We start from the raw sequence: 18749 nt of genomic DNA, 5'->3' as shown, positions 1-18749 counted from the left end.
TTCAGGTTGTGTTGATATAGGACTCGTTTTACTGTGGATATAGATACTTGTCTACCTGTTTCCTCCAGCATCTTCACAAGGTCCTTTGCTATTGTTCTGGGTTTGATTTGTACTTGTTGCACCAAACTACGTTAATCTCTAGGAGACAGAATGCGTCTCCTTCCTGAGCTGTATGATGGCTGCGTGGTCTTATAGTGTTTATACTTGCATACTATTGTTTGTACATATAAACTTGGTACCTTCAGGTGATTGGAAATTACTCCCAAGGATTAACCAGGCTTGTGGAGGTCCAATTTTTTTTTCTGAGGTCTTGGCTGATTTCTTTTAATTTTCCCATGATGTCAAGCAAAGAGGCACTGAGTTTGAAGGTAGGCCTTAAAATACATCCACAGGTACACCTCCAATTCAGTTCACCTCCTATCAGAAGCTAATTGGCTAATTGTCTAAAGGCTTGACATCATTTTCTGGAATTTTCTAAGCTGCTTAAAGGCACAGTTAACTTAATGTAAACTTCTGACCCACTGTAATTGATATAGTCAATTAAAAGTGAAACAATCTGTCTGTAAACAATTGTTGGAAAAATTACTTGTGAGATGCGCAAAGTATATGTCCTAAACGACTTGCCAAAACTATTGTTTGCTAATATTGAATCTGTGGAGTGGTTAAAAAATTAGTTTTAATGACTTCAACCTAAGTGTATGTAAACGTCTAACTTCAACTGTAGATAAACCAATAGATAGTCAAATAAGCCATCAGCTGGATGGATAGATAGATGGGTAGATGCAATTAGTTTTATCTGTTTCAGCATTGTGACTTGTCTGTTTATGTGTGTAGCGCCCCCTCATGAGCTCACAGAGGAGGAGAAGTTACAGATCCTGCACTCTGAAGACTTCATGGAGTTTTTCGACCACAGCACACGCATCATGGAGCGTGCTCTCTCTGAACACGTGGATGTTTTCTTTGACTACAGCGGCCGTGACATGCAGGAGAAGGAGGGGTAACGCTCTGCTCTACTCACCAAGAATATCACAAAGACACTCAGCTGGGCAACTCTTACACTGTCTCAAATGCATTGCCTAACATCAGATGATTTTCTCTCTGTGTGTGTGTTCAGTGAGATGCAGGCTGGAGCCAAACTGTCTCTAAACAGGAAGTTTGTTGATGAGCGCTGGTCCAAACAGCGAGTGGTCACATGTCTGGATTGGTCCCCACAGGTGTGTTACTGTCTCTCCTAGACTTCACATTTAAAAACTACACCTATGAATCTGTGATTACAGTATAATCATTAATGACAAGATGAAATGCATGGCAATGTGTATGAGGCATTATCAATACCTTTGTATTGCGTTTTTTATATATATATATATATATATATATATATATATATATATATATATATATATATATATATATATACAGGCTGAAAGTAAAGTGATACCCAAATTCCATAACAACATCAAATTGAGCACTGACATGGTGAAATATAGCTTAAAATGAAACCAGACTGGTGAGCTGTCCCTGAATATCACATTAGCCTAAAAGCACAACCAAATGCTGGAGCTCATCTGGTAAACATGTTTTCAGTGCTGCAAAATGTACACATTTATACACAAAACATAAAACACACAAAAATGAATAGAAAGATGAGTGTCACATTTACTTTGTGTTTAGATCTGCTTTTTGAATATAATGTCTTTTGACTTTTAAACAGAAGCCCATATTTTGGAGAGTCGCTCTTACTACAGTAGTTCTGTATAATAGATCTACAGCATAATTTATCTCAGTGAATGTCGTGTTTCTTGCCTCAACACAAACAAATATGTGCGATCGTTTCAGCCCGTGATTGAGATCTCTCAATGTTCAGTTTCTAAGTAGTTAAATTACATTCAAATTACCCTTTAAAAAAGTTACTTGCAGGGTTTTTTCTGGGTCAGAAATGGTCTTTGGTGATGGCTGATGCACACAGTCATACAGTACATGTGATGCAGTTTTTATTTTATTTTTTGTCTTTTTACATAATTTCAATTAATTCATATTTCACATATGTAGCTGCATTTCATGTTTGTATTTAATATTTATTTTTGATCTTCTGTGCATCTAGAAACTTTAACAGTTTTTTTGGTACTTCAAGGTACTGTGAAAAATCAAACTTAACACCTTATTTCTATAGGCCTAAATATAGTATTCATATGTAAACCATTTTAGTGATTTGGGACTGTGCGTCTATAGTGGAAATGTTTGTTTCCTACTCCATAACAGATATTGTTCTCCTTTCATTAGACTCTTAGGCTACGTCCACATTAATCCGGATAAATTTGAAAACGGTTTCGTTTTCAAAACGCACTCCATCCACACTGCCGTTTTTGAAAAGTTGCTCATCCACACTGAAACGTATGAAAAAGTTTAAGTCCCCTTACTACGCATGTAGACAGTTGCCGCTCCATGCTGTTATCCTGGTGTTCTGCCGCCAGACACCAATTTCGAGTAAACTTCCCATCACCTTTGAAGAAATGCATTGTGAAGTTTGTACAAATGTACATTTATCTTAAACAACGCTATCAAAGTGGATATCAAGCACAACAACACCGCTACAACATGGGCTACTCTCATCTTCATTGTTTTGGGTTGAATGAACCACATGATTGCGTCACATGACAACAAATACGTGATTGATTTCCAATGTCTCCATTTTCCCTGTCCACACTACTACGCGTAGACGGCATTTTAAAATGTATCCACTTGGGAGGGCATTTTCGAAAACTCTGTTTTCGCTGTCAAAAATGCTGCCTGAGTGTGGACGGAAGGCCAGAACATAAAGAAAAATATGCATTTTCAAACAACAACTTTAAATAAATAGTTTTATTTTTTCAATTGTTTTTCATTTATGTAATTCACGGTCTTTCATGGGATTGTACTAGTCCATTCCCTCATGAAAGATGTTAAGTACACAGTCTTGTACCATCTTCGTCTTTTTGTTCAATTTTTAAATACTTTTTTGCTTCAAATCAAAGTTTGTAATGTTGTGATTCACCATGGCACTGGTTGGTTTAGTTCAGGGCTTACAACTCTTTTATGAAGACTTTCTTTAAATCTCTATGAAAAAAACAACTTCCGGAACCAAGATGGCTGAGTTCAATTCACTTTAATATATATTTGCTGAAATTCTTGAAAAAAAAATGTTGGCTTAAGTTGTATAAAATAATAATTTATTATTATTATTTTTAAATAAGCAGTGATACAAATGGTTTTAAAATATTAATATTTAAAAAAACTGGGGCCTGGGTAGCTCAGTGGTAAAGACGCTGGCCCCTGGAGGTCGCTAGTTTGCTAGTTCGAATCCCAGGGCGTGCTGAGTGACTCCAGTCAGGTCTCCCAAGCAACCAAATTGGCCCGGTTGCTAGGGAGGGTAGAGTCACATGGGGTAACCTCCTCGTGGTCGCTATAATGTGGTTTGTTCTCGGTGGGGCGCGTGGTGAGTTCACCGTGGTTGCCGCATTGGATGGCATGAAGCCTCCACACGTGCCACGTGATAAGATGCGTGGGTTGACAGTCTCAGACACGGAGGCAACTGGGATTCATCCACCGCCACCCGGACTGAGGTGAATCACTACGTGACCACGAGGACTTAAAAGCACATTGGGAATTGGGCATTCCAAATTGGGAGAAAAGAATAAAAAAATAAAAAATATTAAAAAAAACTTATCTGAAAAGTTCACCAAATCTAAGTCAAGTGATGTAACCATTATGCAGGCATCCACTTTGTTGTCATGTGATATGAAATCCATAAAACAGAGAGGACCCTCTTACTGAGTGTGAAGGTCATTACACTCAAAAAAATAATTTAAACATTTACACACTTCAGTTTCATCAAAATTCTGTCAAATTGAATTAAATAATCTTTAAAAAAACAAAATTTAAAAAACCTAAATATTGTTTCATTCATTTAATTTAGTAAAAAATTACACAATTCAACTTCATTGAATTTTGTTATGAAACTAAAATACGTAATTCTTATATATATACTGTATATACTGTATATTGTACAGTATATAGGGTATTATATGTAAGATATTTTGACATTTTATGAAAAGGCATGTTTTGTTAAGGTCAAATGTAGCAACCTTAAGAAACTTCTTGATATTTATGACTGAGAAATCCATGATATTTGTAAATATATATATATATATTTTTTTTTAAATATGTTTGAAAACTTTTTGAGATGAATGATTAAGTTGTATGCACTGATTTGTATTCAAAGTGCAAGGAAAGTATTTTAATACCTTTTGCTTGATGGTTACACCACTTGACATTTGTAAACTCATTATATACACTGGTGGCCAAAAGTTTGGAATAATGTACAGATTTTTCTGTTTCGGGATGGAAATTGGTACATTAATTCAACAAAGTGGCATTCAATAAATCAAAGTATAGTCAGGACATTACTGATGTAAAAACAGCACCATCACTATTTGAAAAAAGTCATTTTTGATCAAATCTAGACAGGCCCCATTTCCAGCAGCCATCACTCCAACACCTTATCCTTGAGTAATCATGATAAATTGATCATTTGGTTCTAGAAAATCACTTGCCATTATATCAAACACAGTTTAAAGCTATTTGGTTCATTAAATGAATCTTAACATTGTCTTTGTGTTTGTTTTTGAGTTGCCACAGTATGCAATAGACTGGCATGTCTTAAGGTCAATATTAGATCAAAAATGGCAAAAAAGAAACAGCTTTCTCTAGAAACTCATCAGTCAATCATTGTTTTGAGGAATGAAGTCTATATAATGCTTGAAATTGCCAAAAAACTGAAGATTTCATACAAAGGTGTACACTACAGTCTTCAAAGAAAAAGGACAACTGGCTCTAACAAGGACAGAAAGAGATGTGGAAGACCAGATGTACAACTAAACAACAGGATAAGTACATCAGAGTCTCTAGTTTGAGAAATAGACGTCTCACATGTCCTCAGCTGACAGCTTCATTGAATTCTACCCGCTCAACATCAGTTTCATGTACAACAGTAAAGAGAAGACTCAGGGGTGCAGGCCTTATGGGAAGAATTGCAAAGAAAAAGTCACTTTTGAAACACAAAAACAAAAAGAAATGGTTAGAGTTGGCAGAGAAACACAGACATTGGACAATAGATAATTGGAAAAGAGTGTTATGGATCTTAACCCCATTGAGCTTTTGTGGGATCAGCTAGACTGTAAAGTGTGTGAGAAGTGCCCGACAAGACAGCGTGGTGTGAAATGTCACCTGAGTATCTGGACAAACTGACAGCTAGAATGTCAAGGATCTGCAAAGCTGTTATTGCTGCATGTGGAGGATTTTTTGATGAGAACTCTTTGAAGTAGTTTAAGAAGTTCTGAAATTTTTTTTCAAATTGTAATAGTAATATTTCACATTAATAATGTTCTGACTATACATTGTGATCAGTTGAATGCCACTTTGGTGAATAAAAGTACCAATTTCTTTCCATAAGTGCAAAATCTGTACATTATTCCAAACTTTTGGCCGCCTGTGTATGTATACAGGTATATATACTGTGCTGTGTATATATATATATATATATATATATATATATATATACTGGATAGATAGATAGATAGATAGATAGATAGATTGTTTTAAAAAAATGTAGAAACCAAAATGGACACAAAGACTGCATTTCTACAAACTTGACTCATGTTGTAAAGTAGTTTTTTTTTTTAAAAGATTAAAAAAAAAACAATCCATCTCGGACATCCTTATTTGTCAATGACCCATAATCTCATTTACGTAACTGAATCATAGTGATAAACAACCATTTTCCACTAAATATTTATTTTGCTCCAAATAAAACAAATGTTACAAATCCAATAAATCAATGAATTTGAAGGAACCGTCCAAACAAACTGATTTCGTGAAATGAATTGGACTCTCTTACTCTGCTGAGAGAATGTGCATATTTGCCCCTAAATGTCACGTTAAGTAACCAACCACAGTTTGATTCGTTTTTACATGTCGATCAGGTGCTCATTGGACCAGACTTTAAAGGTAGTCAAACGATTTTACACGCTATGTTTTACAATGTGTCCTTGCTGTCCTCCCCTATAAACATGTGTGTGTCCACAGTATCCTGAGCTGCTGGTCGCCTCTTATAACAACAATGAGGAAGCTCCACATGAGCCTGATGGAGTGGCTTTGGTCTGGAACATGAAGTACAAGAAGACCACACCGGAGTATGTCTTCCACTGTCAGGTATATACACACACACACACCCACACACACACACACACACACACACACACACACACACACACACCTGCCTTCAATGAACAGCTCACTTCCACTCCTCCACACATACACACCTCCTGAAACTCGTCCCACAGTTCTCACAGGTGGCCTGCAGCCAGACGTCTCTCAATCTCTCTCTCTCTGCTCTCAATTTCCTGCACACTGTTATTTCACCCTTGTTGCATTCACATACTGTATGTCAACACCAACAGTGGAAAAAGGCATGCAATGCAGCAAATCACAGTCAATCAGAAACAACTAATGTTTAATGTTTTAAACATTACGACAAGAATGGACCAGTAAGATTTCACTGTGGGCGAGACAACCTGTTGCGTTGCAGCATTATTTGAAACCAAGTGACTGACAAAATCCTGTCAGGTGACGCAGTTGCAACCACATGTGCTGCCCTCAGGATACACAGCTCACACACGTACAGAAAACTCCACATTTATCTACACACACTCACAGAAGTGTGAATTCATTTCTTTTTCTATCTTGTGGACTGTGTTTGTGAAGTGTGTTGGGGCTGGTAAACTGTCCTAGTGGTCTTTAGCTCAGAGTTTAGATAGCAACAGATCAAATAATCCTGGACAAAGAGGGCCTGTGGCACATTAAATTAAGTTTTTTCACTATACAGAATAAAAATAAGAACTCTATTTTTGGGTGCTTTACTTGTATTGGGTTTGAAGCCTATTGAAGTCTGAAGCTATGGCATTTTCAGAGTTTAAATTGAAATAATGCATCCTTGTGAACCCCTTCACACCATTACCAATATATGTGCAGTGCTATGAAAAAGTTTTTGATTTCTTCTATTTTTGTGTTTTTCATACTAAATTGTTTTATATCTTCAAATGAGATATAATATAAAACAAAGGCAACCTGAGTAAACACAAAATACAGTTTTCAAATATATATATATATTTTTAAATGAAGCAAAAAAGTTATCCAACACATATATCACCAGTGTGAAAAACTAACTGCCCCCTTAAACTGAATAGCTGGTTGTGCCACCTTTAGCAGCAAAAACTGCAATAAAATGCTTCTGATAACTGGAGATCAGTCTTCTACAACGCTGTGGTGGAATTTTGGCCCACTCTTCTTTGCAGAACTGCTTTAGTTCAGCCACATTGGAGGGTTTTTGAGCATGAACTGCCCATTTAAGGTCCTGCCACAGTATCTCTATCGTGTTCAAGTCAGGACTTTGACTAGGCCACTCCAAATCTTTAATTATACTTCTTTTGAGCCATTCAGAGGTGGACTTACTCCTATGCTTTGGATCATTGTCTTGCTGCATAATCCAGTTGCGTTTGAGCTTCAACTCATGGAGTGATGACCGGACATTCTCCTTTAGGAATTTCTGGTAGAGAGCAGAATTAATGTTTCCTCAATTATTGCAAGTCGCCCTGGCCCTGAAGCAGCAAAGCAACACCATCACACTACCACCACCATGCTTGATCGTAGGAATGAGTTTCTTTTTGTGGAATTCTGTGTTTGATTTACACCAGATGTAACGGGACCTCTGTCTTTCAAACAGTTCCACTTTCAACTCATCAGTCCACTGAACATTCTCCCAAAAGGTTTGAAGATCATCAAGGTGTGTTTTGGCAAAATTCAGATGAGACTTAATGTTCTTCTGGGTTAGCAGTGGTTTTCGCCTTGCCACACTTCCATGGATGGCATTTTTGCCCAGAGTCTTTCTGATAGTGGAGTCATGAACAGTGACTTTCATTGATGTGAGAGGGGCCTGCAGTTCCTTGCATGTTGTCTTTGGCTTTTTTGTGACTTCCTGGATGAGTCGTCGCTGTGCTCTTGGAGGAAATTTGGAAGGTCGGCCACTTCTGGGAAGGTTCACTACTATGCCAAGTTTTCTCCATTTGGAGATAATGGCCCTCACTGTGATTCTTTGGAGTCCATAGTTCCTTTGGCATAGTGTGCTACTGGGTGAGACCTTTTAGCTAACTTCATGCTGCAGAAAAAAGTTCTATTTAGGTGTTGATTTGATTGAACAGGGCTGGCAGTAATCAGGTCTGGGTGTGTCTAGTCCAGCTGAACCCCATAATGAATGCAGTTTCATAGATTTGGGGATTTAGTAACTAAGGGGGCAAATACTTTTTCCACACAGGCCCATTGGATATTGGATAACTTTTTTGCTTCATTAAATAACATTATCATTTATAAACTGTATTTTATGTTTACTAAGATTGCATTTGTTTTATGTTAGATTTTGTTTGAATTTTTGAAACAATTTAGTATGAGATATTCACAAAAACAGAAGAAATCAGGCAAATACATTTTCACAGCACTATATATAGATATACAGTGTATATACTGTACCCTCCATAAGTTTAAATTTGGACAGTGAGACATTTTTCAGTCAGTATGTGATTAACCTCCTGAGACCCCCGCATGACTGCTGTGTGTGTTTTCCATTTCCCTTTTTGATATGTAACTAGTATCCGCTAATAAACATGCAAAAAAAAGAAATAATTGTAGATCAAATAGTTAAAATGAAATGTTCTTATATGGGGACGGCGGGACTAAGTTGTGAAATGTTAAAAAATACCAAGCTATAGAAAGTCAGATTTTTTTAATCGAATCGTTTATTCTATTTCCAGGAGTGTTGGTTATTCATGTTTTTGAGACGTCATAGACATTACAGCTGATTTTCTGAGTAGCTGCTTTGGAACAATGTGTATTGGGAAAAGCACAAATAAAAAACTATACAAATAAAAATTATTTGAGTCGATTTGACTTTTATGGTACAATGTTTTTTTTGTTTTTTTTGCTTAACTAAATCTCAATGTTCTCTCTTTGTACTGTTAAACAAACAAGTGATAGCCAGTGCTGAAGCATTTTAACAATCAGAAACAAGCATAATTAATTCTGATTCAGAGTAATGGCCAGCATCATCCAATCACTGCCAACCATGTTAAAATAAAATTATACATTATAAATTCTGAATCTACACTATATTGCCAAAAGTATTCGCTCACCTGCCTTTAGACGCATATGAACTTAAGTGACATCCCATTCTTAATCCATAGGGTTTAATATGACGTCGGCCCACCCTTTGCAGCTATAACAGCTTCAACTATTCTGGGAAGGCTTTCCACAAGGTTTAGGAGTGTGTTTATGGGAATTTTTGACCATACTTCCAGAAGCGCATTTGTGAGGTCAGACACTGATGTTGGACGAGAAGGCCTGGCTCACAGTCTTCGCTCAAATTCATCCCAAAGGTGCTCTATTGGGTTGAGGTCAGGACTCTGTGCAGGCCAGTCAAGTTCTTCCACACCAAACTCGCTCACCCATGTCTTTATGGACCTTGCTTTGTGCACTGGTGTGCAGTCATGTTGGAACAGGAAGGGGCCATCCCCAAACTGTTCCCACAAAGTTGGGAGCATGGAATTGTCCAAAATCTCTTGGTATGCTGAAGCATTCAGAGTTCCTTTCACTGGAACTAAGGGGCCAAGCCCAGCTCCTGAAAAACAACCCCACACCATAATCCCTCCTCCACCAAACTTCACAGTTGGCACAATGCAGTCAGACAAGTACCGTTCTCCTGGCAACCGCCAAACCCAGACTCGTCCATCAGATTGCCAGATGGAGAAGCGTGATTCGTCACTCCAGAGAACGCATCTCCACTGCTCTAGAGTCCAGTGGCGGCGTGCTTTACACCACTGCATCCGATGCTTTGCATTGCACTTGGTGATGTATGGCTTGGATGCAGCTGCTCGGCCATGGAAACCCATTCCATGAAGCTCTCTACACACTGTTCTTGAGCTAATCTGAAGGCCACATGAACTTTGGAGGTCTGTAGCGATTGACTCTGCAGAAAGTTGGCGACCTCTGCGCACTATGCGCCTCAGCATCCGCTGACCCCGCTCTGTCATTTTACGTGGCCTACCACTTCGTGGCTGAGTTGCTGTCATTCCCAATCGCTTCCACTTTGTTATAATACCACTGACAGTTGACTGTGGAATATTTAGTAGCGAGGAAATTTCACGACTGGACTTGTTGCACAGGTGGCATCCTATCACAGTACCACGCTGGAATTCACTGAGCTCCTGAGAGCGGCCCATTCTTTCACAAATGTTTGTAGAAGCAGTCTGCATGCCTAGGTGCTTCATTTTATACACCTGTGGCCATGGAAGTGATTGGAACACCTGAATTCAATTATTTGGATGGGTGAGCGAATACTTTTGGCAATATAGTGTATGTACTGATTATCATTGTCAATTGTCTGTCAAGCATGTTGAGCAGTCCAACCATCATCTGCAGCCTGAAACTGAACTTTGGGAGTGAATGTACTTCGCTGTATAGAAAGCTATAGGATGCTCCCTTGCTCCGTATTTAGTGAATGACAACCTCCAGTGTGCTGTCTGTCTGCACTGGTCTCAAAACAATGCACCTTATTTTCATTCTAACTCCATATAAAGCCTCTGAAAGCAACATTCTTCAGCTTTTAGATTAACACATTGATTCTCAATGTGATAATGCACAGTAAAAATAGGATTGCTAATGGAAAAATAGCGCTATAGTCCATGTCAGTGGTCATTGTGTTTAACAGCGTGCTGTTTTGCAAACAATAGCTCACATTTTTAAAATGGCATATCGGATGAAACTAGAGACTCTAATCTTTTGACTCAAACAGGTTTCAATGTAAAAACTTAATTAGGTTTCTTATCAGATGTAGTTTTGTTGGCATTCCTCCTAAAGATTAACTCTGCTGTGATCGGCACCATATTGTTATGTCACATGACGCCGTACATCAAATTTGAACCCTTTCATGACAGGCCAAAGTGTTCTGAACTGAGATCAGTCAGTTTAAATTTAATACAGTTATGCATAGCGTATATAGTGAAGACAAAACACATTGTCCACTAGGGCTGAAACGATTAGACAATAAAAAATTGTCTAAAAAAATGTCAGAGCTGTGTGGTCAGAGCCGCTTATATGAGTCGCATGAAAAACAGCACGAGAGTGTTTCAAACTTCTCCCGGCTGATATACTGTCTCATGCGGAGACGCTCATCACTGGCGTGCGCTTGCTGTAGCTAGATTATAACGTGATTGCTCACGATGTAGTGAATCATAATATATGTGTCACGTGTGTATCTTATTGTGAAGAAAATCAGCGATTCAAGCTCTATTAAGAAGAGGGAGTTTGTTTTTTGTTAGTTTAAGGTGAATCGATGTGACCAAAAAGATGAGAGTGTGTGGTCTTAGCCCATTATACAATGCAAAAAAAAAAAAAGTTTTAGATTTGTCTTTTTTGGTTTGTTTTCCAATATAAATTTCTAAAACTCCTTACAAACATTTACTTTAGGAGCTCTACTGCAGAAGAAAAAATTGTTATCGGAGAATGTTGAATATAATATTTAATATTTACATATTTTAAAATATCTACAAATCCTTAAAACAAGATACATTCACCTGAGAAGCAGCATATAAGATATTTAGACTTTCTTTTAGAGAATGTATCTTGAATCTGAGTATATTTTGTCTTTACTGCACTCGCAGAAGTATAACCAAGTGAAACAATACACTTATATTTAAGATACATTCTCTTAAAGCAAGTCTAAATATCTTATATGTTACTTCTCAAGTAAATGTATCTTGTTTTAAGGATTTTTAGACAATTTTAAATGGAAAACAAGACAAAAACACTCGATAACAATAGGATTTTTTTGTAGTGAAATTTTTAATGAATTGTATTGACAATACAAATCCAAGTATTTGTTTCCTCGTAATTCAATGAATGTCATTTAGAGGTATTTTTAAAAGATGATTTTGTCCTCTTTATTGTTAGTAAGCACGTTTAATACAACCTTTTAAGTCGGGGCACAAGCTGAATAATCGGTCAAGAGCTAATGATTAATCGTTGCAATAATCACCGAAGAGTCTAATAATCATTCTAATAATCGTTTGATTAGTTGATTATCAAAATAATAATTAGTTGCAGCCCTAATGTCCACATAGAAGGACGCGGGGTCGCATGAGGTTAAAGTGCAGGCTGTCCGCTTTGATTTGAAGTGATTTTAATCCAAATTAGGTGAACTGTTTAGGAATTACAGCATTTTTTATACATAGAACCCCCTTTTTAAGGGCTCAAAAGTAATTAGAGAATCGACTGAAAAGTTGTTTAATGATCACAAAAGTAAGCAGTTAAAAGGTCTGGAGCTGATTTTAAAAGTGGAATTTGCATCTGGAAGCTGTTGCTGTAAACTCTCATTATGAGGTTTAAAGGGGTGTCAATGCAAGTAAAGCACGCCATCATTAGGCTGAAAAAAAAAAACAAATCCATCAAAGACATAGGAGAAAAATTAGGAGTGACCAAATCAACAATTTGATACATTCTTAAAAAGAAAGAACACAGAAGACAACTGTGGTGGAGGATCACAAAATTCTTTACTTGGTGAAGAAAACTTTGGGTTCGGGTTGGGTTGCAGACCTTTCATTACCCCAAAGTGTTCACTGACATTAATTTTCTCCATAGAGAAATTGAGAAAAATTGCTAAAACATAGGAAATTTCTCTTTTTCTCCTCTAGTCTGCAGTCATGTCTGCAGCATTTGCAAAGTTTCATCCTAACCTGGTGGTCGGTGGGACTTACTCGGGACAGATCGTCCTGTGGGACAACAGAAGTAACAAACGCACACCTGTCCAGAGGACACCTCTGTCTGCTGCCGCCCACACGGTACATGTGACATCACACCACACACAGGGAATGAGCTGAGACAGACTATGTAGGGGCAATGGTGGCTCAGCGGTTAAGGCTCTGGGTTACTGATCAGAAGGTCGGGGGTTCAAGCCCCAGCACCACCAAGATGCCTCTGTTGGGCCCTTGAGCAAGGCCCTTGACCCTATCCGCTCCAGGGGCGCCGTATCATGGCTGACCCTGCACTCTGACCCCAGCTTAGCTGGGATGTGTGGAAAAAAAAAAAAAGAATTTCACTGTATATGTGCAAAATGTATAATGTGTGATAAATAAATATAATTAATTACATTAATTATGTAGTCCAAGAATCTTAAGATGTCTTTGTGTTTTTAAATGTGAATTAATAAAATGGGATGCCCTAAAACTAAATATTGTTTTTGATATTTACTTTTTCCATGCATATTTTCCAGCACCCAGTGTACTGTGTTAATGTGGTCGGCACGCAGAATGCTCATAACCTCATTAGCATCTCTACGGATGGGAAGATGTGCTCCTGGAGTCTGGACATGCTGTCCCAGCCACAGGTGCCCACAGTCCTCTCTGCTTCGCCCATTACATGACCTGTACCAGCCGTTATTCAGCCCAGTTTTTATGGGTGTTACCATTTTCATATTAAAGCCCAGGACTTTATGTGGACTAAAAAGTGAACCGTGTGGAATAGAACCCTGTTCTCTTTGCATTCACATTGTCCCTGGCCCTAAATGTGGACTCAGGTCTCATTTTGGTCTATTTTAGATGGGAAATGGTTTCAGTCTACTTTCCATTAACACTGTTTTTTGGAGCCTGGACCACAACAATAGAAATCTGAATAATAGTATTTATTATTATTATAAATTGAATATTGGAAAATAATTATACAATAGTAATATATTTCTGTGTAATTTCTTCACTTTGATTCGGCATTGCAATGCGGACTGGCTCTGAAACAAAGCAAGTTTGAAACCCTCTAAGAGTTACCCACTCTCTTTGTGAAAGCAAAGCACCATTCTTACTCAAGCGGCAAAATGTATGAATGCTATGTGCCGATATTATTGACCGGTCCAGGAAGTGATTTATAGTGATTTTGAACTCATTTAAAGGCCCACTGCTGCCCTTAAACACACACAGTGTTGTATTTGCAGGCAGCATAACATTAACTTCAGCCACGACTTTATAAAAACATTTTCAAACCACAGTGTCACATGTAAATGATTTCTAAAGTGCTGGTTGAATATAAAATCTAAGAGAGGGTATTGGCTGTAATGTTAACGGTGTGTGTGTCTGTCTGTGAGTACAGGACAGTATGGACCTGGTGTTTAAGCAGTCTAAATCCGTTGCAGTCACCTCCGTGTCCTTCCCTCTGGGTGATGTTAATAACTTTGTGGTGGGGAGTGAGGATGGATCAGTGTACTCATCCTGTCGCCATGGCAGGTAACACACAAACACACACTCATTGTGCACAGGAGAGTGCAACACATTTGTATGTAGTGTAAGTGATTAATGTGTCCTGATGAGCCCAGAGAACATCGAAAAACTGCCTAATCATGTAACACAGAATCATGGTGCCTATACAAGGGTGTAAAACTTTGCTGACATGCATACATGCAGTTTATTACATTACATTAGTGTTTCTTCAACTTCGGGCACTTGTGTTGATTTTTATTAAAACAAGTAGATTTCTACTTTTTTTCTTTTTCGTTATATGATGATCATAATAAAACTGACTTGGAAACGTTTCATCATGCCTTCATCATTTATTTTTGGTACTTTTCAAATGACTTTTTCTGTACAGATATGACTGTTTTAGCCTTGTCCCAGAACCAGACTTTTAAAATTAAAATATGAAAATCGATACAAATTATTATGTTTAAAACTACTTTATACCACAGGTCTGTTAAATGCTCGATTTTGATTCTGATTGGTTCACGGTTGTTCTAAGGTGTGCAGTTATTTTCCAGTAAACGCATGGCTATGAAGTAGTTCCAGGTCTTTACCTTATAACGGTTCCATATTACTTTGCTAAATGATTTCAGTTATTTCAAATAGCCCTACAGGCTACCACAACAAAATGACCAATTAAAACAAAGACATTGAATAAAGTAAATCAGTTAAGAATGTCAAACAATGTCTAAAATATACATTTATTTCAATTGTGGATTGAACATTTTCTATATTATCTGAAATAATAGTGGGAAGCACCCTCCACCTCTCTCTCACACACACACACACACACACACACACACACACACACACGTCCCCACACACCGTAGACACACATGCATAATACGCATTATGCACACACTTACTCGCGAGCTAAAAACAGAGTCGTCATGTCAGCGCACACCTGCATCTCAGTAGGGTTGAAAAAAGTTGTTAAGGTTTACAAAGGAAATATGGCGACACTCGCTGCTGCTGAGAAGTGTGCTCAAACTTGCATCTTGGCGATTTTGAAGCGATGTTACTTCTGACGAGAGCTGCAACAAAAAAGGCAATCCCAGAAGAAATCTCTCACAGTTTCTTAGTTTCTCTCTTTCAATCCCTCAAAAACAAACTAACACAAACTCACACACACAAACGCACTACCTCATTACTCCAGTAAGTGCCAGTAAAGCAGCGCAAGCCTCATTATCCTCCATTGCTAGTTCTAAAGTGACGTTTTTGAACTAGCAACGAAGGCTCGGACTGTATTAAAGCAAGATGCTGAATCTGTGGCGGAAGAAAGTAGTTCCACTCACAAGAGTGTTTTAAGCAGAAAAACCAGAAAATGTCTTGAGATAAAACCCTGAACGATGTCCACTGCACGTTGTGACCGCATTACCACCTCGGGTGTGCATTATTTTTCAATAATTAAACGGTCTGTCTTCAGTTATTCCTTACATAATCTAAACATAGTGAAATAAACGTAAACCATTTCAAAATGTATTATGTGAAAATTATTTCAATCAGTTTTTCAAAAATGATGACTGTCTCACGGTTGTGATGTCATTTCCACCACACCAAACAATTTTGCCCATATTAAGTTTTTTCAAAAGTTAGTGTACTTGTTCACCAAGTGGACAAAAGTGTCAGTGAAGAGCATACTTATGATGAAATATGGGACAAAATAAAGAAAATCAAGGGAAATATCACTAGTGAGCAGTATATTTCTACTGGGTGTCATTTCCAATCAAGCTGCAATTTTGCCAAATTATGCAAAAAGTTATATAATTTTTATAAAATAATTTAATTGTATTTAGGATACATACATTTTTTTTTTTTTTTCATCAGCGTCATTTCCAGCACAGAATTCTGTAAAACACAATTCAGAATTTGAGATATGCTGGAAATGACACTGTGCTGGGAATTTTTATGACTAAATCTCTCTGTTATGCATGAACAAACCCTGTTGGACGTTGGGCCTCATTCACTAATAATTGTGTGGATTTTGCATACTTATACGCTAAGGATGGGCATTCATCAATAATCTGGTATTCTAATATTTAAGCGAATAAAAAATGAATATTTGAATATTCTATTATTTAAATGAAGGTAATTAATGAGAAAGAGACATAATTATTAATAAAACAATAATTATTATTAATAAAATATTTTTTTCAGTCATAAATGTTGCATCACCATTTAAAAACAAGCTTCTAATTATATCCAAAACAAGCTTATATTATGTCCTGTGTTTTTATATTTAAAGTGTCACGTAGTAAGTGATATGTGCAGTCACAAAATCAGAGAACCTTCCTTCGATAAAACCTGGCATGTATATGACATGAAAGCATAATGTATTTGAAAACAATCCGGTGTTATTCTTCAAGCTCTGAAAAACTTGAATGAATTGCTCTATATTCACACATTTAAAGCACTGACCTAAGAAAAAATTGGATAGCAGTACAAAATTTCAAATATATTCTTGTGCCAAAAATTCTCTTTGTGAATAAACCTTGGACTGTGTAGATGCCATATTTAACTATAAGTGAAAACACGCTGTGAGAGAAGTACAGAATGTTTGTTCAATATAGGGTATTCACGATACCAAAATTTCAGTAGTCAGTACCAATAGCAGTAAAATTTCATGGTTCTCGATACCAATTTCATTGCCAAAAAAAAAGGTAAAATCCTATTGAACAGACTCGATTTCTTTAATTCTCACGTCAAGCTTTTATTTTGAATTGAACTTTTATTTTGACGTCAACACTTTTCCGTTAAGTGTTTTTGATGGTCGTTTCACACTTCCGGATAAGACGTTGGTTATATGGCCCAGTGTGATTATTGAAGCGATTTAATATAAACAGTAAATACACAGTATAGTCTGCAGGCGCTGTGCACTTTACAGTGAAGGTGTGCTCTCTTCTGTTATCTACTACAAGTACAGCTTGTGATGCTCATAAAATGTGGAGTTTTGAACAGTCTGTGTTTCAGTTTATAAGCAGCTTCACATTCTTGTGTGTGTTGAAGCGTGCAGCAAATGCAGACTGCATTTATTTAATTAAATCGGTGAAGATGTCATTTCAACAATCAAAACCCAGATACACAACAGTCCAACCTATTGAACTGACTGCAGTTCTATCTCTCACAGCCTTGTTTTCATTTACATTTACATTTACATTGGCAGCGTCTACTTTGACTAGAGTCTATGGGGCTTTTCTGTAGCAGAAATCATGTTGTTTCATCCACTTAACTATCTTGCACAACTTTATGTCCCATATGGAACTTAATGTGAATGATTTCATTTCCGAAATTAAAATCCACCCATGTTTATGTGTGTGTGTTCATGAATGAGATATAAACTGTGTGTGTGCTGTAATGAGTGGAGAGAGCGAGTGTTTCCTCTTCATTTGTGATGCTGTGATTACCTCATCCTCCACCCACACACTCACACAGGCTGTTGTTTACCTCTCACAGTAATGAGTTCACACACACAAACTCAGTGGTGTCTGTTAGTTTATGTGAAGTGCTAAACAACTGATGGAAACATGCTGAGATCATTAAACCAATGCCATTCTGTGTGTGTGTGTGCATGTGAGCAGTCGTGCAGGGATCAGTGAGATGTTTGAGGGGCATCATGGTCCAATCACGGGTATTCACTGTCACACTGCAGCAGGGCTGGTTGATTTCTCTCATCTCTTCCTGACCGCCTCATTTGATTGGACCGTTAAACTCTGGAGTACCAAGGTAACACAGCATTCATACACACTCATTACATTCATATACACTTCTAACATTATACAGTCATCAATTAAACTCCCTGTACTCCTTACTCTCTGCGTTGAAGAATAACAAGCCATTGTACTCATTTGAGGATAACTCCGATTATGTGTATGATGTCATGTGGTCTCCGGTGCACCCCGCTCTCTTTGCTTGTGTGGACGGACTCGGACGCATCGACCTGTGGAACCTCAACAATGACACAGAGGTTAAAACAACATAAATTTACAACCACAATAATTATTCTGGCTGATACAGCTGAAACAGTTTTCTGTGAAATCTCGATATCTATCGGAATTGTATGTCTTGTAAACGAAGCACGAATTGAATCCTCTATCTGCTACATTAACTGTGTTTGTGTAGGTACCCACTGCCAGCATGGCTGTTGATGGTAGTCCTGCTCTAAACAGAATGCGCTGGTCTCAGTCGGGCAGAGAAATCGCCGTGGGAGACTCGGAGGGACAGATCCACATTTACGACGTTGGCGAGGTGAGAATCAAGTTTAATTAGGACACATCCACACATCACTCACTAACACACTCTGCACCTGGACACCACTTTAAGCAGCTCTCTCTT

General features: G+C 37.7%; 1 protein-coding gene across 2 annotated transcripts in view; it reads left to right on the top strand.

The window, feature by feature from the left end:
* The window catches only part of LOC127448065 (dynein, cytoplasmic 1, intermediate chain 2a-like), an 81223-nt gene that overhangs the window by 50792 nt on the left and 11682 nt on the right, over positions 1-18749 (top strand). For both annotated transcript variants that reach the window (XM_051710342.1, XM_051710341.1), the window contains 9 exons: positions 835-997; positions 1115-1214; positions 6121-6246; positions 12831-12977; positions 13409-13522; positions 14275-14408; positions 17996-18140; positions 18241-18381; positions 18537-18662. In XM_051710342.1, the coding sequence (XP_051566302.1) occupies positions 835-997; positions 1115-1214; positions 6121-6246; positions 12831-12977; positions 13409-13522; positions 14275-14408; positions 17996-18140; positions 18241-18381; positions 18537-18662 (1196 nt within the window). The remainder of the gene's footprint in view (positions 1-834; positions 998-1114; positions 1215-6120; positions 6247-12830; positions 12978-13408; positions 13523-14274; positions 14409-17995; positions 18141-18240; positions 18382-18536; positions 18663-18749) is intronic.

The sequence above is a fragment of the Myxocyprinus asiaticus genome, chromosome 11, assembly GCF_019703515.2.
Source record: "Myxocyprinus asiaticus isolate MX2 ecotype Aquarium Trade chromosome 11, UBuf_Myxa_2, whole genome shotgun sequence".
Classification (NCBI taxonomy): Eukaryota; Metazoa; Chordata; class Actinopteri; order Cypriniformes; family Catostomidae; genus Myxocyprinus; species Myxocyprinus asiaticus.
Note: the sequence above shows the minus strand (reverse complement) of the source record. Positions and strands in the feature narration are given on the sequence as shown.